The 25,606-nt window shown below is 39.7% G+C and overlaps 1 protein-coding gene across 1 annotated transcript in view; it reads right to left on the bottom strand.

The window, feature by feature from the left end:
* Positions 1-2,713: 2,713 nt before the first annotated feature.
* LURAP1L (leucine rich adaptor protein 1 like) overlaps positions 2,714-25,606 on the bottom strand; it is a 32,785-nt gene continuing 9,892 nt past the window's right edge. Inside the window, exon 2 of the mRNA XM_089489717.1 lies at positions 2,714-3,421. Coding sequence (XP_089345843.1) covers positions 3,044-3,421 — 378 coding nt within the window. The 3' untranslated portion in view covers positions 2,714-3,043. The remainder of the gene's footprint in view (positions 3,422-25,606) is intronic.

Below are 25,606 nucleotides of genomic sequence, written 5' to 3' on the forward strand. Positions count from 1 at the left end.
AGTCTGATTTCCAAGCCTCTTCTTCCCAAGGCAGAAACTCCACATTTAACAGCACTTGCTTCCCTTCTCAATCTGATGTTAAAACCTCTCCTCTAGCACCTGGGGATCGATGTCAGGTGGTTGGGAGAGGTCCAGAGAAGGAGAAGGAGGGACAGAAGTGGTATTTTCCTCTTTTCATCCTACCTTATAGCCCCCTAAGTTTTACCCTCAACTTATCCACGGGTCATATCAAAATCCATGATTCTGACCTGAAACCTTCCCTTTATACATGAGGTTGACTTGTACACAAGTATATATGGTAGATCTAAACTAATCCCGCTGGTCTAAGGAAACAACAAGCATCCTTCCTTTGGTGTCTCTCAATAGAAGCTGCACTTATTCCTCCACTCCAAGTATATACCTGGGCAGGTGCAATCCAAGATCTCTGCGGCCGAGAATATCTAATCTTGGTAGAGGAAGGCAAAAGCAGCCTCCAGGCTTGACTGCTGGGCCTATTTGGTCTGGCTAGGGTGGAAACGAAAACAAAAACTACAGACGCTCTGTCTAATCAGCCCTCATTAAAATGTTGAAATAAAGATAGGATGTCTCTCAGCTGATCTTATCTGTGTGCATAGATCCCTAGTGTTAGCCAATGTCTTAGCTGTCAGTTTTCTAAGATTACACTTCTGTATGCAGCCAGACAAGTTTATGGGAAGACTCCTTTAAAATTCACAGATCTTCTAGCTTAGTTGAAGGTTATATATATTTTAGGAGGTATGTGTGATATAAAATGAGCTGTTTATTTATTTAATGTTAGACTTCAGGCCACCCCTCCCCAAAGTCGTGGCTTTGGTAACACAGACCCAGAACTTGCAAAAGTTCTCCTTTGGACCACAGCTCCCCAGAATTCTCCAGCCAGTGTGGCTGTGCTAACTTGGAGATTCTGGGATTTGAAGTCCACAAAAGGAACTTTTCTAACCTCTTCATGAAACATCGCAACAAACCTGAACCAAACTCTTATAATGTGTAGGTATTAGTAAAAAGTCAGTGATTTCCAGTTAAATTAAGTTACCCCAATGCTAGTCAGAATCCATCCAGTGCTTCCCAATGAACACAGATGCAGTGCTATGACTGGGCTGCAACTACCAAGGTAACATTTTAAGGAATTCTGGGCTTTGCAACTTAGGAAAGGCCTTTGGAGTTTTCTGCAAGTGTTTCAGTGCCTCTCCAAACTGTAAACTCCAGAATTCCATAGGATGCTACCATGGCAATTAAAGTGGGATCATAGAGCTACATTTGTAGTTGTTGGTGTGTGTGTGTTTTCTTGCTTCTTTCAAAGCAGATTGTTCAGTTTCCTGTGGAATTTCAGTTGCACAGTGGTGGGATGTATGAGATGTAATGCCAAAAATGGAAAATAGATCATGTAGCCACAATGCAAGGTTTCTAGTGATGCATTTCTCCTTTCCTCTATTGCGGCTACCCTGTGACCATGCTGGAAGTGGAAAGACCACTTTTTACCCATACTCCTACTTCAGGTAAATAATGCTAAGACTCATAAGACTCTTGGCATTCAGGGTCTTTGCAGACATTACTGGAACTTACCTTTTTGGACCTGCTCCCAAATTCTCCCCCCCCCCCCCGCTTGCCTAGCTGCTGGACAAACTGATTGGAGGATTCTGGAAGACATGGTCCAAAAATCTAACTTTACCAAGTTCTAGTAATGTCTGAAAGAGTCTAAAACACTACAGGAAAATAATGTTATGTTTCCGGATTGCCTGTTTTTAATCTTTCAGGTGGAGGCAATATCTGAAGACACAGTCTAAGATTCTGCAAGGACTGGAAGTTATGCTGGAGAAAAAACAGTGAATAAGCCCAAAAGTAAATTTCCAAAAATGGCTGTCTAGCAGGGTACCTGTTGTTTTTTTCAGGGCACCCAGTTCACATTACTGTAGAAGTTAAAAACAAAAATCCAAGGTTTTACGCTAGTATCACAATTCAAAGATTTTAAGAAAGATCCTCTCCTCTCCCCCAAAAGCATGTTGTTAACTTCTTTCAGAATGCTAACAGATACTGTGACTTCTTATACTCTTCTAAGTCATGAACCTCTTGTCTGTGGAAAACAAATATCAGCAGTGGCCCATGGTCCAAGCGGAGCTGGAGGTGGTGCTTTCCATCTTCTCACTGAGGAATGAGGCTTCTCCCTCTTGGATCATGGACTGCTAGTGGTTAGCATTCCAAGGAAGAGGATTCTTGTCTAGCTTTTCTTGATATGCTAGATTTCAAGGTGCAGAGAGTTGTTTTAAAAAAGAGTTATTTTCTCTTCTTCTAATGTGTGACCTCATTACTGAAGCTGTAAAGTCTTGTAAGTGCTGTGCTTTCATTTTATGTGGATGGTTTTGTAGCTTTTTCTTCCACCTTGTATGAATCCACCAATTAAGATAGCAGCCTTGGTTAGGACACTTATTTGACAACTCTCAGCTGAGTAATAAAGAGGCTTATATTTTTAATTATAACACTTTCTCCTTCCACTTCTTTTTTCTCACATGGCATTAGATTGTAATCTGAAGGCAGGAGCTGTCTTATTAATAATAGCTGTATTAATTTGTAAGCAGATTAAAATAGCTAAGCAAATCAAAATCATCATTGTCATAATCATTCTGTACCATCAAGAAAGTTTAGCCCAAATCCACATATAATCAAAAATGTTTTATTATCAGTCAAATGTAGAATTCAGTAAGAGCTCATTTCCACACTTTGTGTTGAAGATAAAATTTAATTTCCCTCATCTTTATTTTATTACAAAAATAATCAAAGGTGATATTATAAAAGGGAACAAAGTTATTACAGCAATAAATTAAGATGACGGAGGAAATTTAGAAGCAGCAGCAGAGATAGAGAAAGAAAGAGCGCGGTGAGAAAAAAGCAGATTTAAAATGGGTTATCTTTTAAAAAGGTGCTTTTAAATGCTTAAAACAAATAGCAGCATAGAAAAACCATAAATACAAGTGCACATGTGTGTCCCCCCACCCCACCCCACCCCACCCCACCCCAGAGTTTAATTTTATTAACCAAAACAGTAGTACTCATCAGACTCAATCTTTGAATGTTTATGTACAGACTGGGAATCATCTATTAGAGAAGAGTCACTGAACTGGTCCATGTCTGAAGGAGTACGCTGGCCTGGTACATCATCTGCCAAAGTGTCCAGGTAACTTCCTACAGATATTCCATCGAGTCCATCACTACAGTCCTGCAAACTGTTGTAGCTTCCTCTAAGAGAGGTCTCCTGACTCTCCAGCAAACTGCAGAGGCTGCCACTCAAACTGCTGCCCCGGCTTGCGATTGCACCTTTCTCTTCGATCATCCACTTGATTGATTCAATGCTTTCGTTGATGATCAGCAGCTGTCGCATGAGCTTGACATCTGTAGCTCGGAGATCAATCTGCAGGCAGAAGAACAATCCTTCAGTCTATTGCATTTAAATCTGCCATCTATCCCTTCCTCTCTTTCTTACTTGTTTTGTTTGCTTAAACCATTTATATTGTATGTCACTTAGGATCCCATTTTGGAAGGCGAGATCTAAATCAAATAAGTAATCTCACAACAGTTCATGGCATTAAAACTAACTTAAAAACAACACCCAAAATATAGATAACATAATATTGTTTTTGTCAGTCGGTTTAATGCACCCATAAGCCCCCCAATAAAAAGAAAGTGTGATGCCTGTTAAAAATATAAAATATTTTAAAGTGTAACAGTAAGGTAGTGACTAAAGAAGCAGAAAATTAAACCAAAATAAAATCAGAAGCCAAAAAAGAAGAAAACATATAAGTTTATAGAACCAAATTAAAAACCACCAGTAGGATAAAAGTGGGGGGAAAATGTGAAAGCACTAAAGCAATTCTTACAAGGAAATTTTAAAAACTCAGTAAAACATATCAACATGCTTAAAAACAGGATTTCAGAATCAGTAGAATTGCTCAGAAAGCACCTACACAAAAAGAATGCCTTTGTAACAACCATCCTAACCCCACCACTGTTGGGTGTCTCCTAACTTCTGTCTATCTGTCCACATACTTTTGTAATAATTTGAAAAGTGTTTTAGCGAGTTTTACAGTACTAAATACATTCAGATTGTATTTTGTTGACTGGGTATTGCTGTCTATAAGATCTCATTCATTTCTAAATTAGTAGCAAACTGGTTCCAAGTGAAAGGCTGAGAAAGCAATTGCCTTAATATACCTTTCACAAAATAAGGAGAGCAGTGACTCAGTTCACACTATGTGAATATACTCATTAGTATTTATGATATGTCAGGGATGATGCAGAGTCAAGTTTTTAGAACTGTACAGGGCTTGCCTAATTAGCTCTGTTTCCCTGGGAAGTTACCAGTTAAGTTCTCATTAGCATAAACAGAAGCAAAATTAGGCCAATGCTGAAATTAACATTACACACATTATTGGTCCCTTTGGTTCATATACAACATAAGCTAAGCACACATGGGTAATGACTTGAACAATGCAGTATTAACTGATAAAAATGCCCACCAAATGGTAGGATGTGTGTGGAAACAGAACCCATAAAGATTTGTTACAGCTCAGCAGTCTGGCAATTGACCACCCTCCCTTATTCCCTGGTGTATTTATTTAGACTGTAATCCTATCAAACACTTGCAAAGTTACTTTTTTCAAACTCCAAGTCCCAGAATCCCCCTAGAAAGTATGAAGGTTGTAGACCATCTAGTAATTTTTCTAACTCTGATACACACTGTTGTTGTTGCTAATTGCCATCAAGTCAACTTTGACTTATTATGACCCTATGAATGAAAGTTCTCCATGAGCCCTGGCCCTTAATTGTCCTGCTCAGGTCTTGCAAACTCAGGACCATGGCTTCCTTGACTGAATAAATCCACATGTAGTGCACTCTCCTTCTTTTCCTCCTGCTTTCCACTTTACCAAGCATTATTAACTTTTCCAATGAGTCATGTCATGTCATATGTCCAAAGTATGACTGCCACAGTTCATCATCTTGGCTTCTAGAGAGCATTCAGGCTTGATCTGTTCTAGGGCCCATTTATTTGTCTTTTCTGTAGTTTGAGGTATCCGCAGAACTCCCTTCCACCACCACTATTCAAATGAGCTGTTTTTCTTTCTGACAGTTTTCTTCAGTGTCAAGCTTTCGCACCCATACACATAAATCCCTAACATAACAATGCATCCCACTGAACTTAATGAAGCATCAGATTGCAGTATATTATACTTTTATGCTATCTGTCTGTCTCACATCATGAAGTCACCACAGTGGACCAAAACAAAAGTTCATACTAAAACCGGGAGTCAAACCACCAAGTACTGCTTAGACTCCAACCCTTGTTGGGTTTTGAAGCCTGAGGGGTGCTAATAATGTAACAGATATCTGTGGGTTGGGGTATTGCTTTAAAGGCCATTTAATGTCACATGCCTTCCAGGCGTGCCTACGTTGTGTTTTACTTCCTGTCTGCTTTCTGATGGTATCGCCATCAAATGTTCAGAATTTATGGTAAAAAGAACAAGAGCTTGCTCTCATGGTCCAATGATTAAAGAGAAAATGTTAATATTCAATGTATTTTCAGCAGACATGATACCCAGAGGGCAAGTGTGTATGTGATGCAAATTCAGTATTTAAGAATTTGGGAGAAAACACGAGATTTTTTAGAAATGATTAGAGTGATGCATCCAAAACTGGAAAAAATATTTTAGTTTTTAAATTTATTTGTCTCCAAAATGCACATTGGGGTGGGAGCAGAGGTTTTGCTCTTCTGTGTTCTACTACATATTTGATAAAAACCTAAGAACAATTCTAGATCTTCTATCCAAACGCCAAACGACTTGCCTCCTCACTTGCAGACTATCTGCCCCAAATGAAGATGCAAGTACAAATAAGTGTATGGCAATGAATGTAGTCTATTGTGCAGTATAATCTTTTTTACTGTCGTTTTAAACTCTGTTTTTCTATATATCAGTGTAACATCTGCATTGTTCACTCACAATGAGCTGGAAGAAACCCACACATTCCAGACTCTAAGGGAGTGAGCGCTTTATCTTGTTTTGGCAAGCCTCCCTCTTCTTCTTTTTACATTTTTTTTGTGTGGATATAATCCTTTCTATGAATTCTTTTAAAATTTTAACTTCGTCAAAATATCCTGAATTACACACAGTGTTCTTTATTTTTAATTCTTTGGTGATTTAGACCCATGGTTTTTGACCACAAGCCAAAAAAGGACTGAAGCATTTTCCCTGTTCCTTCAGAATTCCCACAGCTGCTCACTCCTCTCCTTATATTTTTCTCACATTTCATGAACCCATAGAAACTGCTTCTTCCCCCATTTTCCATGTCTCATCTTTGTCCCCTGTATCACCCTTCTGCCTCCTCTTAAAACCTGTTTCATCCTATAGCTGTTTTTGGACTTACTCCTCCTTCTCCCTCTCACATAATTCCTGTTACTTTCCAGTTTGAACCAGTCACTAAGATATAATAAATCACAGAAGCAGAGAGTTGGAAGGGGCCTTATGGGCCATCAGGTTCGCTGCCCTGCTCAATACAGGATATCCAGCTGGAACATCCCCAGCAGGTAGCTGTCCAACCTCCTTTTGAAGACATCCAGAGAAGGAGACCTTCATCACCTCTCTAGCCAATTGACCACTCTCACTGTGACTCAAAACTGGATGTGCAAGGAGCGGTTTCTTACCACTCCTTTTCGCTGCCCATTCAGGACTGCAGTAGCAGGCACTCTCGGGACTGCGGCATATGGTTGCTATGATCCTGCGGCAGTCTTGGGGTGATATCGGCCTCTGGCCGCTCCTTTAGCCCTGTCTGCTTGTGCCCTGTAGCAGAGCAGAAAGTCATAACTGCAGCCTGGCCTTCTTTCGCAGAACCCCAAAAGATCAAGTTTTAGACTGTAGGTCCCACAATCCCCCAGCCAGCATGGATGTAGTCCAGACAATTTCAATTTTCCAAGCTAGACTTTCTTGCCCACTTGTTTCCTTGCTATGCAGGCACATAAATTTGACTAGGATAGCTAGGAAACCAGAAAGACAGACCTTTCAGTAATATCACAGGTTGTCACCAGTACAATATTCCATGTGCAAATTAAGATCTGGATCCCAAAGACTCATCAGTATTGTCAAGAGCAACCTATCATCATTTTAGAAATGCAAGCAGATCATAATTAAAGATGCTCTCTACCAATCTTGCCTCAAAAGCCTTCTAAATGCCAAGCAGTAAAACACAGCAAAAAGTGAAGCAATAATAACAAAAATAATAATGGTGTTGTGATGAGCCACCCAAGCCTAAAGGGCTATCTTTATAACATTAGCAAATTTCCTCCTTTTCATTAATAGTAGTTTGTAAGCAAAGTGAGCAATTTCCCGAAGGATAGGGCCAACAGCAGCAATGACAATCCTGGTGAATTATAAACTGCTGTAATTTAAAGCACAGTCTCATAGATGTCTTCCTAGATGCAAGGACCATTGAGTTCAAGGGGATTCCCCCCCCCCCCCAATGGCCTGAAGACAGACGGCTTCAATATCAGTGGGAACTGATTCTATGTATAAGTCAAGACGGTTTCCAATATAGATTCAACACCATGGATACCTTCTTTAATGTTCATACTAACAGCTAGAAGAGATTCACCACCCAGACTCTTTGAACAGATGTGTGTAAGACTGCAGCCTTATTGTCACACTCACACCATAAATTTGGTCTGCATGTTAAAAATTCAGGACTTTTCTAATTTAATTCTGAAAATGATTCAAAGAAAAGTACATTGTTATTGTTCACTTGCTTTGCAAGCTTTAATCTGCTATTTTTATGTAGTTTCTGAGGCATTGGTGCATGCAGTTAGCCATGCTTATTGCACTGGCTTTGAAAAATGCCTGGGAAATACAATATTTGATGTTTGACATGCAGATACTATTGATGGGTATATATTTCTACTTCCTTAAGTCCAGAACAAGGAAAAGTTATTTCTGTGGGGACTCCAACTCCCAGAATATTCCACTCATTATGGTTGGGAGATTCTAGGAACCGTGGTCCAAAACAGCAACTTCTCCACACTTAGTTCATGGCAATCTGGCAATTCTTTGCAGATGATAAATTTCAATTTGCATATAGAGTTCTGTGGCTTGTAAGCCCCCACATACTCTTCCGGTAACCCATATATAGCTCTGTGAGAGCAAGTGAGTAAACCAAAATCAGATCAGACCCCTTTGTTCTATACTGCTGGTGGCGCAGAGCCATTTTGCAGATTGCCACTGAGCAATCTCAACTGACATGGAAAAATCCCAAGTTGCAACTGAACTTATTTTCAGTTTTGAGTGTGGAAAAGTGCTACAGTATAGACTCCTTTCCCATGGACTGTTAAGTAGTGCAACATTAAGGTTGTGCACTATACTAGCTCCCATGTAACCAAACTAACAGAATCGGATCAAGGAACATTTAATTCCTTGTGGAATCTAAATACCTGGTGTGATTCATCATGGTGTAGTAGTAGTTAGTTTTGAGCCTAGGATTGGGGAAGCTGGGTTCCAATCCCTGTATTGGAATGGTGCTGGCTTGGTGATCATTTTGCCTACCTCACAGGGTTGTCATGAGGACAAAATGGGTGTGGGAAAAGTCATGTATAGTGCATTGAGCTCTTTGGAAATCAATAAATAACAGCCCTGATGGTGCAGTTAAGACCCCTGGTGATGCAGTGGTTAAATGCCTGTACTGCAGTCAATCACTCATAAACCACAAGGTTGTGAGTTCAATATCAGCCACGGGTTCAGGGTCGATTCAGCCTGGCATCCTTCTACTGAGTACCCAGCTTGTTGGAGGCAATTGGCTTACACATTGTATGCTGCTTAGGGAGTGCTTAAGTGCACTGATAAGAGGTATAGAAATGGATTTGCTATTGCTATTGCTGTAAATAGATGAAAATGAAATTAAATGAATACATATGCTAATTTGAATTCAACAGAACCTAGCAGGTTTAACTTGCTCCCAGTTTTGCATCTGGTGTGGAGATGCTCTAGAGACAGTACCTTCTAGCCCAGCATAAATTCCTCAATATTTCCACCCTCTTGTAAAAACAACAAAACAGTTGCCTCTGTAAAAAATCCTAAGTGTGATTGATTGTATCAAATTCCTGATAATATGGACATTCTTGGTATTTAAATCTAGAAATCATTGGAACATGCCCAGTTGTTTAAATGTTACCATGTAGCCAGGCTAGTAAAGAGACAGCAGAGATCAGTTTGGTTCATGGGAATCAACAAAGTAACATTCCAGTTCCTCTTTTTTTAGTTAATCACATAAATTGCTGTTCAGCACTGTGTGTGTGTGTGTATTGGAGGGAGAGAAACTAAAATACATTCAAATCTAAAGAATAAAGATTTCGACAATGAATTGTGAATTAGGAGCTATCAGCAATTCCTATGATTACATTTAAGCAACCAGATCAGAGTAGGATGGTTAGAATGTTGGACTGGGACTTCCATGCTGAAGACACCACTGAGCAATACAGTCAGCCCTCCATATCCATGGAATTTTTTAACCATAGATTTCAGCACCCATAGCTTGAAAATATTTTTAAAACATATAAATTCCAAACAACAAACCTTGATTTTGCCATTTTATATAGGTGACACAATTTTACTATGCCATTGTATTTAATGGGACTTGAGCATCCATGGTTTTTGGAACCAAACTCTAGTGGATACCAAGGGCCCACTGTAATTTACTAGTCCCTGAACCATGGGGTGTCAGCCCCTGGTAAGTTTCCATGAAAGAAAGTAACTACTGTAGCCAGTGGACATGAATACACTTCCAGTTCATGACATATTAGAAAAAAATCACTGCCATTCCCTCATATCAGATACCTGGAAGCATTCACCTAGCGTATACCAGGAACATACTTTGAGTTTAAAGCAATAAAATTATTTTCAGATCCATGTTTTATCAGACAAGCTGGCTGACCTGTCAATAATACTATGACATGTCCTTGAAAAATACCTAGAATTTAATTTTCGCTGGTCTCACTATGGCTTAGCAATAAAAACCTGTCCTCAAGGCAATGATTAGAATTTAATCTGATGATGTTTGTCATGTTTTCCAGCCTGGAACAATGCTAGGTTTACCATGTTTATTTGTTACTCAACAGTATCATCAAAGGATGACTTGTATTCATAACTCTCCCAAAGCAGACTGATCCCTAGCATGTCTGCATCATCCACCCACCCTAAATCTGATTATTTTACAAGGAATATTTGTACACTTAGATTACTGATTTACAAAGTAATTGAAGATTAAGCAGTAAACAAGTCAGAGATGGGAAAAGATTATTTATTTGTTTGTTTGTTTGTTTGTGTGATTACTATATCTTCCACAATCCGCCATTCAATATGATTACTGCTATGTTGGCTTGGGGATTCTGGGGTCTCTAATGCAAAAAAGAGGCAGTGTTTTAGGTTCTAGAAAACATTAACGAAAGTGTCTAGTGGCCAATCTGATGTGTTTGTACATCAATGCACACTGGCCACTTTGCAGGAAGTGTGGCCCTGTTGGTATCCTTCTGGAACACCTGAGAGAGTTAGGAACTGGAGGCATTGCTTTGCAGTGGTTCCGGACCTACCTCTCGGGCAGGTTCCAGATGGTGTCGCTTGGCGACAGCTGTTTGGCCAAAAGGGAGCTCAGTTCGGGCGTCCCTCAAGGCGCGATACTATTGCCAATGCTATTCAACATTTACATGAAGCTGCTGGGTAAGATCATCCGGAGATATGGGGCGGGGTGTTATCAGTACGCTGATGACACCCAAATCTATTTCTCTATGTCTCAGACTATTTCACTGACCAAGGAGGGCATCTCTTCTCTGAATGACTGCCTGAGGTCAGTAATGTACTGGATGAGGGAAAACAGACTTAAGTTGAATCCAAACAAAATGGAGGTACTCGTGATAGGTAACTCGAACCTGGGAATGGAGATATGTTCACCAGTCCTAGATGGGGTCACACTTCCCTTGAAGGACTGCGTCCGCAGCTTGGGGGTGCTCCTGGATTCGTCGCTTCATCTGTCCTCTCAGATTGACACGACAGCCAGGAGCGCCTGTTATCAGCTTTGGCTGATATGCCAGTTACGCCCCTACCTGGAGCAGCGGTACCTAGAAACGGTTGTACATGCCCCGGTAACCTCTTGTCTTGATTTCTGTAATGCGCGCTACATGGGGCAACCCTTGTGCCATGTCCAGAAGCTTCAATTGATACAAAACAAGGCAGCCAGATTGGTCACCGGAAAATCTAGGTTTGACCGAATTACACCTATTCTAAAGTCATTACACTGGCTGCCTATAGCTTCCGGGGTCAGTACAAGGTGTTGGTTATTACCTACAAAGCCCTACATGGCCTGGGTTCAGTCTACTTGAAGGAACGCCTCCTCCCATATAATCCTTCCTGTACACTCCCTTCCTCCGGGAAAAAAAGACCAGATTGGCAGTGACCTCCCGGAGGTCTTTTTCTGCAACAGCTCCTAAAGCTTGGAATTACTTGCCAGAAGAGATTCACCAATTATCCTCATTGGAGGCTTTTAAAAAAGCAACTAAAACCTTTCTCTTCCGCAGGCCTTCCCTGAGTGATAACGGCCGAGAACCGATTCTATCCGTCCTTCCTACTCTATAACTCCTCGTCATTCAGAGATTGTAGAATAATCTTGTACTGTTGTATTGTTATATATTTCAATCATGTTTTATGTTAATTTTATAGTTTGGGAGGGAGGGTTAGGTCAGGGTTTTGTTGTTTTTATATTGTGTATCATAAACTCTGTTGTTGCCTGTCTCGATCCCCAAACGGAAGAGGCGGGATATAAATAAATATTTTAGTAGTAGTAGTAGTAGTAGTAACATAACAGCAGCACACTACTGGATACAGATGTTGTGCAACTGTGAAATTCTAATTCCCACAGGTGTATGTCCACTTAAGTCCCCAACACAGTTATGGTAGTTTTGTTTATCCTATAATATTTTCTTTAGTTCCTGGTATAATCAGAGACTTTTATACCAGCTCCCCAGATTGGTTTATTTTAACCTCATATACAATTTGAAAGAATGGCAAAAAATTCTGAGACTTTTCAGTCACTCTCGAACTGGAGCTACATTGTGTTAAGTGTACAAGCCTCCCTCACCTTTCTAGAAGTACACTCTCATTCATTATATACACACACACACACTGAAGGCACATAACAACAACAGTTGCTTACAGGCTTTCGGCCTAAAGCCAGGATCTTATTTGCCTGCTGGCAGAGTGTAAATCTGCAAGTGTGCTTATGCTTTTCCTTAGGGGGCAAAAGACAACTGGAGGTCCTGGGTGTAGTTTGATGCCCTTCTGGCCACTGATTTGTCATGAGATTGGCAAAGGCAGCACATGATCACCTGGGTGTACTTCTGCAGCCAGTCAGTGGCCAGGTAGCTGGCACTACCTGCAGGAACCTATGGGTACCTTTGCTCACCTGGGGTAAAGGCATTGAGCATACAGGTACTGCATACCTCCTCGTGCAATATGTCGTAAAAGGCTTACATTGGCATCCTCAGGGGTAACACCAGTGCCAACTGTGTAAAATGCCAGCAGAATTCTGCCCATAGTCTAGAGAACTTTACAAGGTCTGGGCAACGTTATATTTGAACGCTGAATTTCAAGGACCTGTGCAACTATTTTAAGCATTATTATGTCCTAATGGAGTTAACTGTAATGGAGACAGAGAAATAAGATAGAAATAATGCAATTTGGCACCACTTTAAGAGTTATAGGTCCACCTTATTTAATCCTGGGATCTGTAGTTTCATGTGATCTTTAGCCTTCTCAAAGGATGCTGGTGTCTCATAAAACTACAAACCCTAAGATTCTGTAGGACAGAGCCATGGCAGTTAAAGTAGTGTCAAACTGCATTATTTCTACAGTGTAGATGCACACAGAGATACACATCTATGAATCAACAGAATGGAAATGTTCACAATTTTGGTTGGATTGTACCTTGTTGTATGTGTTACAATTTTCTAGTCATGGATTTATTTATTTTTTGAAAGGTTAATACGTTATTTTCCTTTTGTAATTGTTTCTTTTCTTCCTTCATGTGTATGGAAAATATTTCCAACTACACCTAGATGCAATTCCAGCTTTATTTTTTTATCTGGGTTAGGTCTGTTTTGCATAGATATAGATTTTTCCAACCCTTCAAAGCAAAACAAAATCCTAAAACAGGATGTGGACCATAACCATAATCTATACTCTTTGTCTCTTAAAACCTCTTTATTATTCAGTGTAAAAAAATATTTTCTTGTTACTGACTGTTGTTCTCTGCCGTGTAGATCACTGCTTCTCTTGCTTGTTTTAAGACGGATTACAGAAATTGATTCTGACAAGGCAAACAATGAATCAGCAGACTGGTGAAATCTGGAGGAAGATCCTGCATAGCATTTTCTGCAATGCTGAATGCTCACTCTCTTTTAATCTCTGTCTTCAGATTCAGAATTCTGAATCTCAGTGTGAAACATCTAATGCTGGAGCCATATGGCTGTTTATTCATGGGAAGCCATATATAAAGATGGCATCACAGATCTGTTTTAGCATACCCTAAGGTGTCAGAGTAGACAAATGCGTGTACAGCCCAGATGGTTTTCAATACTTCAGGTAACAAAACTGCTGAGCTTTTTTACAAAAATATTTTATGGCCACTCAGCTTCCTTTTTCTTCCTCATCCTCTATCCAACTACAAGTTTTTTAGCAGCATTGGCATTCGGAGGGTGTTGACAGAGGGCTGTAGAAACACAACGTTCAGTGTCAATTTGCAGCCATGTGTCTGCAGCAAACAGTGCTATAAAACTTCAGATGGAAAAGAGTGGGATTCTATTTTAGCTGACCTTACCATAGCTGAGGAAGAACTAGAGATGTTGTGGCTTGCTATAACAGGCAAGGTTCTGTCCCCTGTGATGTTACCTGAAGCTATCTCTGCCTACCTAGATTTTTGGGGTTTGCTATGGTACTTACCCATCAGGGTATATTAAATGTTGCTGGATGGCAACTTCCATCAGCCCCAACCAACATGGTGAGGGAGTAGCTGGGGGAGGGGCAACAAATTGTCCACCTCTTGTTTAAAGGAAGACCTAGAGATTTTGTCCTCTTTGGTAGCCAGCTCTCAATAAATGGATGCTATACAAAGTCACCATGATGTAGTGGTTTGAGCGTAGAACCTGGACTCTAGAGATTCCCCACGCGGTTGTGGAAACCCACTGGGTGACCCTGGATGAATCGCATACTCTCAGCCCCAGAAAATCTTGTGATAGGTTGACCTTAGGGTCACCATAAGTCAGAAATGGTTTGAAGGTACAACAACACCAACATGCAAAGCTCCAGAAGTCTTATCTTATTGTAAGAGAAGGTAGCACCCCTCCTGGCAGTAAATGTATATTCTACATGAGAAAAGCCCATCCTGCTCATGACAGCAGAAATCAACATGCTTGAGGAACTCCATTTCTGGATAGACTAGCAAAACTCCCATGTCCTAGAATAGACAAATGTCTGATTCAGAAAATACATGTGGACATTCAAATTACAGGAAAATATAAATTTGCATTCACGTAAATTCGCTAGTTCAGCGAATTTACATGAATTTGAATTGTGTTCGAACTGACTTCCCATTGCCAGAAAATAGCTTGCCATTGGCCGAAATTGCATGTGGTAGTCTATCACACAATAATGTTAAACCCCATGATTGCATTCGGATTGCCATTGGTTTATACTTCCAATTTCCATTGTCTGATAACGTCCTATGTGGAGGGTGACTGAAATAGCTAAATGGTGAGTTGAGGGGATTGAGAGGAGAGACATAGTGTAGCTCCATCTGTGGAACCTCTATGCTATACTTTGTGATATAGGATTACTCAGAAACAATCCCTATGGAGTTCAATGAAGCTTATTTCCAGCTACAGACATTTAACACTGCAACCTCAATTAGAGAGGCAGATGTATATATATATATATATATATATATATATATAGAGAGAGAGAGAGAGAGAGAGAGAGAGAGCGCACATATAATTAAAAGAAAGGGAAGATTTTTTTCTTTTAAAGAGAAAAATATGTATTCTACATTTCTATTTCAATAAGAAATGTTCAAGGGTGTGGTTGGTGTGTGTGTGTGTGTTTTGGCATATTTTCATATTTATACTGAATGTCAAAGTGGTTGGTTCAAATGCAGAAACTCTTGTCTCGAAGTTGGCAACTCGGAAAGCATGAAATGCAAGCAAAAATTAACAAAGAAATCATCAGGTCTACTTGTCCAGTTGCCTGCACAATTAACATAGAGACTCTACCTAATATGTATTAGCTCCCCTCTGCTCTGATAGTAATCCATTTTGCCTTCCTCTTAACTTCTTTGATTTTCAAGGGGATACTAGTAAGGTGGTCAGATGTAAAAGAAAGCAAGGTGCTTGTGTCTCCTGAAGTTCTTTCTTCAGCACAACTATTAAAGATACCTACTTCAAAGGTTACAAACATAAAAATAAAGCAGAGAAACACTCTAAATGTTCCTGTAGTATGAGCTCGAATCACTCTGGGCCACTGATAAGTCAAGGAAGCTACACTGTTATGCTAATCATAGGAAGTGATTGACTTCATATTAAACTCAGCATGATGTTTCTTTGCACATTATCCATTAACGCTCCTTTCTCTCTGCACCTGCATTTCATCCCTTCTATTCTTTCTCTGCTCCAACATGCATCTTTCTCATTTGTACTGCCATCCCCCTACCGTGAAATGTGTTCCATTCCTCACTTTCTGCACAATCACATGCCTGTATCAGTATGCAACCTTTCTTTTTCTCTTCCTGGTCACAGTTCTCAATGAAGTCTCATTTGACAGAAATCCCTTTTTTCCTCTCCACATCTCCCTCTGTGCCTCATTATAGTGTTTTCCCTAGCTCTTTATACCACCATTCCATTTGATACCCTCTGTTTTACATGTGAAAACTGGGATACATGTGGCCAAGCAACATCAGAATGTGGTCAAGACAGCAAAAACTATTAATGAAGAAGAGATAAACTAGAAGAGGCTGCAGCAGTTTGCTCTTGCCTGAGTCTACTGAGAAGGGCAAGATTCTGCCCCCTCTTTTCCTATCACCCCACTGAATTCATAGAATCATAATTGAAAGAGACTTCAAGGGCCATCCAGTCCAACTCCCTTGCCATGCAGGAAAACACAGTCAAACCACTCCCATCAGATGGCCACCCAATCAGCTTAAAAACCTCCAAAGAAGGAGACCCCACCACACTCTGAGTGAGCATATTCCATGGTCAAACAGCTATCACAGTCAGGAAGTTCTTCCTAATGTTGAGGTGGAATCTCTTTTCATACAGTTTGAATCCTTTTCTCCAGGTCCTTATTATGTGGAGCTGCAGAAAATAAACTTGCTCCATCTTCAGTATGATGCCCCTTCAAATATTTAGACAGGGCTACCATACCACCTCTTAACCTTCTCTTTTTCAGGCTAAACATACTCAGCTCCCTAAGCCACTGCTCATAGAACATGGTTTCAAGACCTTTAACCATTTTGGCCCATTGAACACAAATTATTTTTGCACTTTGAATTCAGTTTGCAGCAGCTGAAATAAGCTGAGGACAAAGTGGGGGAGTGGAGAGAGAAACTGGACACTTAAAAAGTGAGTGAACAAGTGGGATGAGAGGTTATGAATTTGCACTGTTCCTGCCAAATTGGGACACTTGGAGGGTACACCATCTGCATCCCCACTTTTTACTGTTCCAGTAGTTCATACAGTGAAGGACTCCCAATAGGCTGGGAATCCTGTTTCCTTTTTAACATGTTTTAATTTTTTTTTTAGTTTGATCACATTTTTAATTTTTTACATTATAATTTTAGCTGTGTTAGTTTTAAAAGTTGAAAAGGTTAAGAGGAGGAGGAGTTGGAGGAGAATAATGATGTAATGAGGGATAGATATCTGCCAAATGTAAAATTACTAGCACAATATGAGAGGGATTGATATTGATACCTTCAAAGCCAGCCTGAATTAGTGTTGGTGACACTGCAGTTCTTTAAACAAAGTGGGGGATGGAGTACATTATGCATGACCCACATTTCACATCATATGGAAGTGAGACTTGTGCTCTGAAAATCCCTAATACAGTGTTACTGATGTTGTCAGACATGACAATACAAGTGTAAACATTTAGGTCAATACCCAGTGATAAAGAGTGGCTGCTGGTGTTGGAAAAAATTAGAACAGATGGGAGATGGCAGATTCATTACAATACCTTCTGGTCATCTGTCTTCATTAGCAGCTATACCAAACTGGTGGAGAAACAGAAACATTCAGGGGATTTACTTTGAAACCACCACATTATCTATGCCTCTTGATATCAGTCTTTCCCGCTCAACATTGTTGTTTTTTTTTTTTTTTGGAGATATTATAACAACACAACACGTATGATATGAATGTGGCAATTTTGGATTGTGCCTGAATTTGGATAGCTAAATGAGGGTTCTGAGCTGCTGATCCCTCTTAATCTAATTGGTTTAGTGCCTTCCACTGTGGACTTGAAGAGTCTTGGGTCATGAGAAACGGTAGAATTAAGATTTAAAAATAGATGTTTCTGTATACACAAAAGACTGGAATTGGAAGGAGTCTATGAATCCATATTTTTTTCTTCATGAGGCGCGTGTGTCTTTGGCTGACAAAGGATTTAATTGTTTGTTTATTTATTGTACTTCATACCTCAGTTAACAAAGCCTCTGTAAAAGAAGCTCCTTTTTCCAAAGTCTTTTTACAAATGTTCTGCTCCTGCTTTTTGTCCTTGTCCTCTATCTAGTTGGAAGAGGGTTTTTTTGAGCAGCTCCAGTATTTGGAGGATGGTGAAAGAATGCTGGAAAAACTTTCTGCAGTAAAAAATGCAATAAAGCTTGAACTGAGACTGGGATTCTGCTCTAACCCTTCCTACTGCAGCTGTGTATGTCTTCTTACAACAGGTGAGAATCTGGAGAATCCAAAGAGCCGGGTAAAGCCAGGGTTGAAAAGACCAGAGGCCATAATTGAAAGTGAAAATAGCCCAAGAGCACAGTTCCTCATGATGCTGCTGCTGCAGCAACAGACAAAAAAGGAACTTGTGGTTTCAGCAGGAACCCCCTTATATAAGGTTGCTGGAGGTGGGCCAGGCCACCAAATTTTCTCCCCCACCTTTACTGAGGTATACCTGGATTTACAAATCACTTTTCATCTCACCATGGCCCTGCAAGTGGCGCCCAGCGTGATATATAAAAATAATCTGTAAAACAACAACAACAATTTTACAAGGCAATTTTAAAAGCCAAAGGTCAGACAAAATAATGCACTTTTAAGTGCCAGCCAGTAGCTAAACTTTACTTGCCTTGGAAAGAACTTCCACAACTTAGGTGATGCTACAAAGAAAGTCAAGGTACACTACTGAACATCCAGGAAATGGCAAAACTCAGAGAGTGCTGGGATGGATGCAAACTGTCCCTTCAGCTGCTATCAAGTCTTGTGTCTCACAGTGATATTTCAATGCCTGGTGTCACCCAGTGCAAGGGAGAGAGCTGCCAGGGGGTGGCAGTGGTGGCCATAAGGACATGCTTTCTCTCCTCTTTTGCTGTGGTGGTGGCCTCCTCCTGAGGGGTCACCACTGTGGCAAAGCTGGGAAGGGGCACTCACTCTTTCTCCCTTGTCATGGTGACAGTCTCTTCCTGAAGAGGGACCTGCCACCATGGTGAAGCCTGGAGGAACACACTTGCCCTCTCTCACTCGGCAGCAGGAGGAGGGTGTCACCCCTCTTCTGAGGTGTCATCTGGTGTGGAGCACACACATCCCATATACACACCCTAATAACACCACTGGTATCTCAAGAGCTAAAATAATATCTTATCTTTTGCCAAACTAGCACCCTCCAGATGGGTTAATGACAACTCCCATTATGCCCAGCCAATATGACCGGGATGGGGGAACTCACAGTTTAATATATCTGGAAGGCACCAGGCTGAAAAAGGCTGAAAAATCCTACATCTGGAAAGCAGGGCAGTATTTCTACTTGCTCCTAAAATAACCTGACACCCTTCTTAATAAAGTATTTTGTTGCCAATTCTAAGTGATAACTCTCCAGTAGCTGTAAGGAAAAGATTGTAAGTGATAACTCTCCAGTAGCTGTAAGGAAAAGAAGTTACCAGTTCCTTCCTTTCACTATTCTCACTTCCACATCTTAAAGTGTTTTGTTTCAGGATATTCAGGGTGCCTCACAATACATCTACAGCTCTCAGAACACCAGCTACCCTGCATACAGTGAGTGTGTATTTTAAGTGTTTGTACAGTCCTCCATATTCCCACTGTCTTTCAAAGTCTTTTCTGTGGCAAAATTATTAGAAGAATCGGGCTTACATGTGCAGAAATATCATATGTGTAGCTGAGCTGAGCTGAGCTGAGCCTAAACATAAGATTTTCAAAGTTTATCTTGTGCAAACTGGTCTACAGCCTTCCATGCTATAGACTAGAGCAAGCACATGGCCATTACACACATGTCCAACACCAAGAAAACAACCCTTCACCAATATTCATATTAAATTCAATCCCCACTGCTATATGGCAGGGATGGGGAACCTGTGGCCTTCCAGATGTTGTTGGGGAGTGTCAGAGCAATATACAGCATTGTGAGACCACAGAGTATTTCATAGGGTTCTGTGAAGGGTAGCAGTTATCAAGAAGGGGTGTTACACACAGCAAGAAAGCAAGAGAGCTACAGATGTAAGGTTCTGCTCAAGAGTCAGGGCCAGATTTTGGGCTATAAGTAATCAATAGCTTGGCAAGGAAGGGACAAGCAGCAGCTGATTTTCTTTTTTAGAGAGGGGAAAGATAAGAACATAATTTGTAATACAGTTTTACCAGTGGCAGCATGGGTTTGGATAGTGTGGTTTCGAAAGTGAAAGCAAAGCAGCAGTGGAGGTGGAATGCTAAAACAAACTGGGGTGTGTGTCTCATGGGCAACAAGTTGCCTACCCTTTATTCAGTCTATCGCCAAGTATCTGGCAAATAATAACTAACTACATTCAGTCTGAAAACACTAATAATAATAATAATAATAATAATAATATGTTTTATTTATAGACTGCTATTCCGCAATGATCATAGCGGTGTACAGTAAAAATTGAATACAATACAAATACAAGGTGATAGTTAAAGGAGGGAGAAGTCTCGTCCTTCAGGCAGTCCCTGATGTTGCTGGGTCTGCCTGCATTTATACTAATTCCTAACTAGTATAAATGCAGTTTTCTAAAATGTTTTTCGGGTTGAATATTTTAATGACACACAATAGCACACTTAAGGAATAAGTACAGTAGGGTGCTGATTATTCAACTTTGGACATAAGGTATGTGGAAATCAACTCTACCTTTCCCCTTTCTTGGAGTGAAGAGCGGTTATTATTTTTACAATTTCTTTTATGAGGAGTATTCATATGTTGGACAGACCATTCAGGTCTTTTGTTGCTTTCTGTCAAGTCAGTTTTTCTACTTGAAATGGAATCTAATTGTGTTTTTAAAAGATACAAAACAGAAAATAGTTCATACACTTTGCACTAAAGTGTCTGTGCAACATTTCTGTCAAAAATATGCCATGAAGTAGAACTATGAAGTATTGGTATGTGGAATTGCTGTTCTTGTGTCACAAGAATTGGCAATGGTATGCATAGTTCACAAAACCCAATTCTTTCCCTTTATAATAGAGATGGTGACATGTGGTTTGCAAGAGGAAGCAATTCTGCAACCGTCACTATAATATTACAAGGAAATTAATGTTTTAAAAGCTGCTGAATCTCTATTTTTGCTGTAGAAATGATATATTGGATTTTATCATACTGGGGAAAATAGGACAAAATTGGGGTTAAAACAGCCGATTATCCTGTGCAAATTGCGATATTGCATTTAAGATTTTCACATGGCGTCGCTATTTAAACTCCCAATTTTCCCCGTGTGTCCATTGTTACTGTGGAGATTAGCTTGATAATGCAGCAGCACACTGTTTGCAAATGCTCAAAAATAAGTCATTAAATTGTGAATTTGCTTGTATTTAAGAATAATCACTGGAGGACATTTTCTGTTTCCTACCTCCTGGAGAGGCTAGCTTAGTATGAACAGTGTCATCTGTGTGGAATATGCAGAAACTGCCTGGAACTGTCCTATTTCTTCCAAGAACCAGAAAGAATTTCCTCAAAACCAAATACAACTCAAACACAAGCAGGCTTAAAAAGCCATGTCCACATCTGAGACATTTTGAATTCCTGGGGAAAAAACAAACTCAAGAAAGGTTTAAAAAAAAAAAGCATTTGTAAAAGCCAAAACCAAGAACTACAGTGATATATTGTACCCAACTCATTTCAAGACACATTTCTTCTTTAAAAAATGCACTTGCTTCTGAACTACCTCACTTCTGGCTCATTTGAAAAGGCCGTGGGAAAGCACAGAAGGCCAGCCTGTCCAGTGGTCCTAGCTTGTACTGAGACCTACACAGAAAGTCTAAGCTCTAATCACACCAACCAAAAGTTCTTCCGCTGCAGTACTGCCAGAGAACATTTATTGTATTCATTACTGTAATTATTAAAAAGATTTAAAGGATGATTTCTTTGTTTTGAAGGCATATGATCAAGATGGTTAGAATCATTCCCATATAGCTGTGCTTCTCAATCTCCCAACTGGAGAAGGCTAGCAATTTTATCCTGCAGTGTACTGTAAACCAGTACAATATTTCTGGTACTGGCTACAACTATTATTTCTTTCCTGAAAAATTCACCACAGTCCAGGAGCTGATGGTTTGTAAACTGGCCTTGGAAGCGCTTTCACACCACAGAAATACAGGGTTATTATTACATACTAACTGCCATGGTTCCATCCTGTAGATCCTAAGCATTGTATTTTGGTGAGGCAAAAGAGTTCTCTGGCTGAGAATCTTCAATGTCATTCCCTGCCAAACTGCCAATCCCAGAATTCCATAGGATGGAACCACAGCATTAAAATAAAATAATAGCACCATAATTCTGTACTGTGAATAGAGACTCTATTGCATGGGGTTAAAAGAGTGGCTTACCTTTACCGAATTCAGTGCTAATTCGGGAGGCAGCCAGTTCCTATCACAGATAAATTGCCACCGAATCGCTGCCCAAGTCCATTTTGCTTTGGTGGCCATTTTTAAAAGTTGGAAGCTTCTGTTTTCAAAAAGGGGCCACGGAAGCAGCTTAAACGATCCTGGGCTGCATCTGGGATGGACCCGGGTGATGATTTGGTGGCAATTTATGTGTGATAGTCCTTCCACCAATGAAGACTGCAGTCATTTCACAGTGATATTGTTTTCATAGCTGGCATGACCAATTCATTAGTCAGTGACCACCTTTCTGGAGAAAAACCTCTCTGTACTTGGTTAGGGTGTGTCCTTGGACAGGAATCATGCAATCTGCACCAGCTCTGTCCTTGAAGCATTGGCAGCTTGCTAGAACCTGCCAATGCTGGTATACCTTTGAGAGCCCAGGGTCAGCTTCACATTACAATGAAATGAAAAAATAGGGGTCATTCACATACCATTTTTTTAGTGTGATGATGTGAATCATCTCACTCATGGATTCCAGATTTGTTACTCACACTATGGAACTGCATTGATCTGCATCAATGTGCATCTCTGCAGGTTTGGTTGTTCACTTTCGAATAAAGATGGAATTGAAGATGAGAATGCATTCAGAACCCCTTTTTGGTATGACGCATTTGGGCAGCCCCTCCCTCCCAAATATTTAATCATGTGCATTTGGGATGCATGTGAATGACAGAGATTTAACCCGGATTGATCCTGGATTATCTTCATAGTGTGAATAACACCTTCGACTTGGTGGAAGAAAGCAACCATATTCTGGGAAGTTGAAAGAAGGTCATCTTTGTATTTCACCTTTAATGAGCTTCCAAGCAAAAAGAAGTGATTTATGCATATTTGTTTTTTACCTAGTAGCAACATACATATTTATCTTTATGATTGTATAAAAGGCAAATGCTAATATGTTTAAAACATGTTAAATAAACATGTCTAAGAACATGGTTGAGGGAAACACAGTTATAATTCACATGACAACATTTCTGCTCACTCAGTTGTCTTATTACTGGATTTAATGGACATTTTCCTGCTAGTCCCTCAGTATATTCATTTTAAAAAAATTGTTCTACCCAGAGGCTCCTGCAAAAAAAGTACAGAGAAAATAATAATAATTAGTATAAAGACTAGGAGAGTTTACAATATTAAAATGCTAATGTGATTGTTGATAAAAGTCGTGCAATATTGTGCTTACTCTAATGCAGCCAAGAAAAACTAGCGTTTATGTGTTTTTATTCTCAAGGGGGAACTTTTGGCATGCTTTGAATGTAGGATTACTTTATTGTGTTTGATTTTAAATTTCCTCAAGCATTTTAATAAATACTTTGCAACATAGTAGTTGCAAAAGAAAAATACTGCAGGGCTTTTGAAGTATGGAATGTGTGACAGTTCTTCAAAACATCAATTAAAGCTTGGGAAGTAACGAGATCTATATCTAAAGTATTCCTATAAATATTGCTTTGGGAAGGAGTGTAGTTTAGTAATAAACAACCTATTTACCTAATCAGTTTTCTAGCAACAGACATGTAGGAAGAAATTAAGTTGTGATGGGCCTCAGGGGGTGGGGAGTCATTGCAAAACAGCCAGAACATAAACATAAACAACTGATATTATTTAATTATTTTGAATAGTAATAAAAGACAGTTTCATTTTATATGTTCTTTTCTAAATGATTGGTTAGTCTGAAGTGTTTTGATTCATTTGCCTAAGAGCACAAGACAGCAGGGATGCCACAAATTACCCAGGTTATTCTCTTAAATTTTCAACATTTTAAAATCCCAGTTTCTTTCTATGGACTTTATCACATGGGGAAAATTGAGGGATTAAAATTGTGTGAAAATTGCGCAATCGCAGTCAACATTTTCACACAAAGTTGCGGGAATAAACAGGCAATAAATAGCAGCAAATCATTCACAGGATTTCCCCGTGAATGATTTATTGCTGTTTATCCCCAGGATAATGGCACTTTAATCATGATGTTATGTGAAAATGTTAAAAGCAATTGTGCGATTTCCACACAATTTTCATTGTTTAAAGCCCTGATTTTCCCCATGATGATAAAGTCCTATTTTGAGCTATCCATCTGTAAATTTTTACCCATTCTTTAAAAAAAATATGAATTGAAAAGAAATTGTCCTCCATTTGCAGTAGCCAAATTTAATAGGTACAGCATTCAACATTTCAAAGAAATGAAAAGCAGGACACCTGTGACCTAGCAACAACAGAGTGTGGTCAAGATGGCAAAAGTTATTAATGAAGAAGAATACACAAGAAAGGACAGGCTGCAGCAGTTTGCTTTAGCCTGCACCTACTGGGAAGAACCTCCTCTCCTCTCCATCCGATTTAAGAGAGTGCAAACTACTTCTGCACTCTCAACTCAGTTTATACCAACTGAAGTAATCCAAGGAGAGAGAGGGAAAGTGGGAAGAGGAGAAAACAACTTGGACATTTTAAAACATGAAAAGGTGGGATGACATGACCATTCATTGGGACTGTCCTTGCCAAATTGGGACACTTGGAGGGTATGGTACAGTGGTTCCCAGTATGGTAAGGACCATATTATACTTTCTTGCCAGCTAGGTATTAAAGATAAGCAGTCTATCAGGGACAGGAAAAAGAAGTGGCAAGCTTTATTCAAAATTAACATGGCTGACAGAGAGATTCAAAGCTAGACTTTAAGATTTATGCACTCGAAGTCCTTAATTTGATGTTTTTTAAATCTCAAATTCTTTCTATTCTGCTCATGAAGAATAGTTTATAAATTCATACCAAAAGAATGGAATTCTTATCAAAAGATACAAAAAAAAAACCTCTCTCAAGAAAACATTTCATTATAGCAAGCAACAGAGTAAAATATTGCCTGAATACTTTCTCTTGCTTCAGATAAGATATATCTGGTTCAATGTTATTGGAGCTTCCAGCCAAATATCCTTGTGCTTCCCTGCTTCTTCCTCCAGGTGACTACCTGCTGTAACACATTTTGATATTTATTTATCTTTTCCTTGTCTATCTCATCTTTTCTTCAATGAGCTCAAGGCTCATGCATACTTTATCTTCATAAAACCCATGTTAGTTAAGTCAGGTTGTTTGTATGAGAGAGAAAGAGAGAGTGAGCAAGAGAGAGAGTGAGCCAGAGCGAGTATGAGCACATGGTTCAGCCTAATATTGGCTGAAAATATTGTGTCCCCTCTCCCCTTCCCTCCATTGCCTTAAATAAAATAACTTAGAAGGGGCTATGATCATGGTGGGGTGGCAACCTCTTAACTGACTTCACTCTTTTAAGTTCAAGAGGTGTTGAGTTCAACAGCAAACTGGAAAAGAGGTAACAGCTCCTTTCATCCTTGGGTAAGTAATTATGTAAATAGCAAAAGGATGGTTATCTCCAAAGAAGTTAATATTGCCACAGCAAAGCATAATGACATCTAG

This window comes from Sceloporus occidentalis, unplaced genomic scaffold, assembly GCF_023333645.1.
Source record: "Sceloporus occidentalis isolate IW3139 unplaced genomic scaffold, rSceOcc1.0.p SCAF_1, whole genome shotgun sequence".
Taxonomy (NCBI): domain Eukaryota; kingdom Metazoa; phylum Chordata; class Lepidosauria; order Squamata; family Phrynosomatidae; genus Sceloporus; species Sceloporus occidentalis.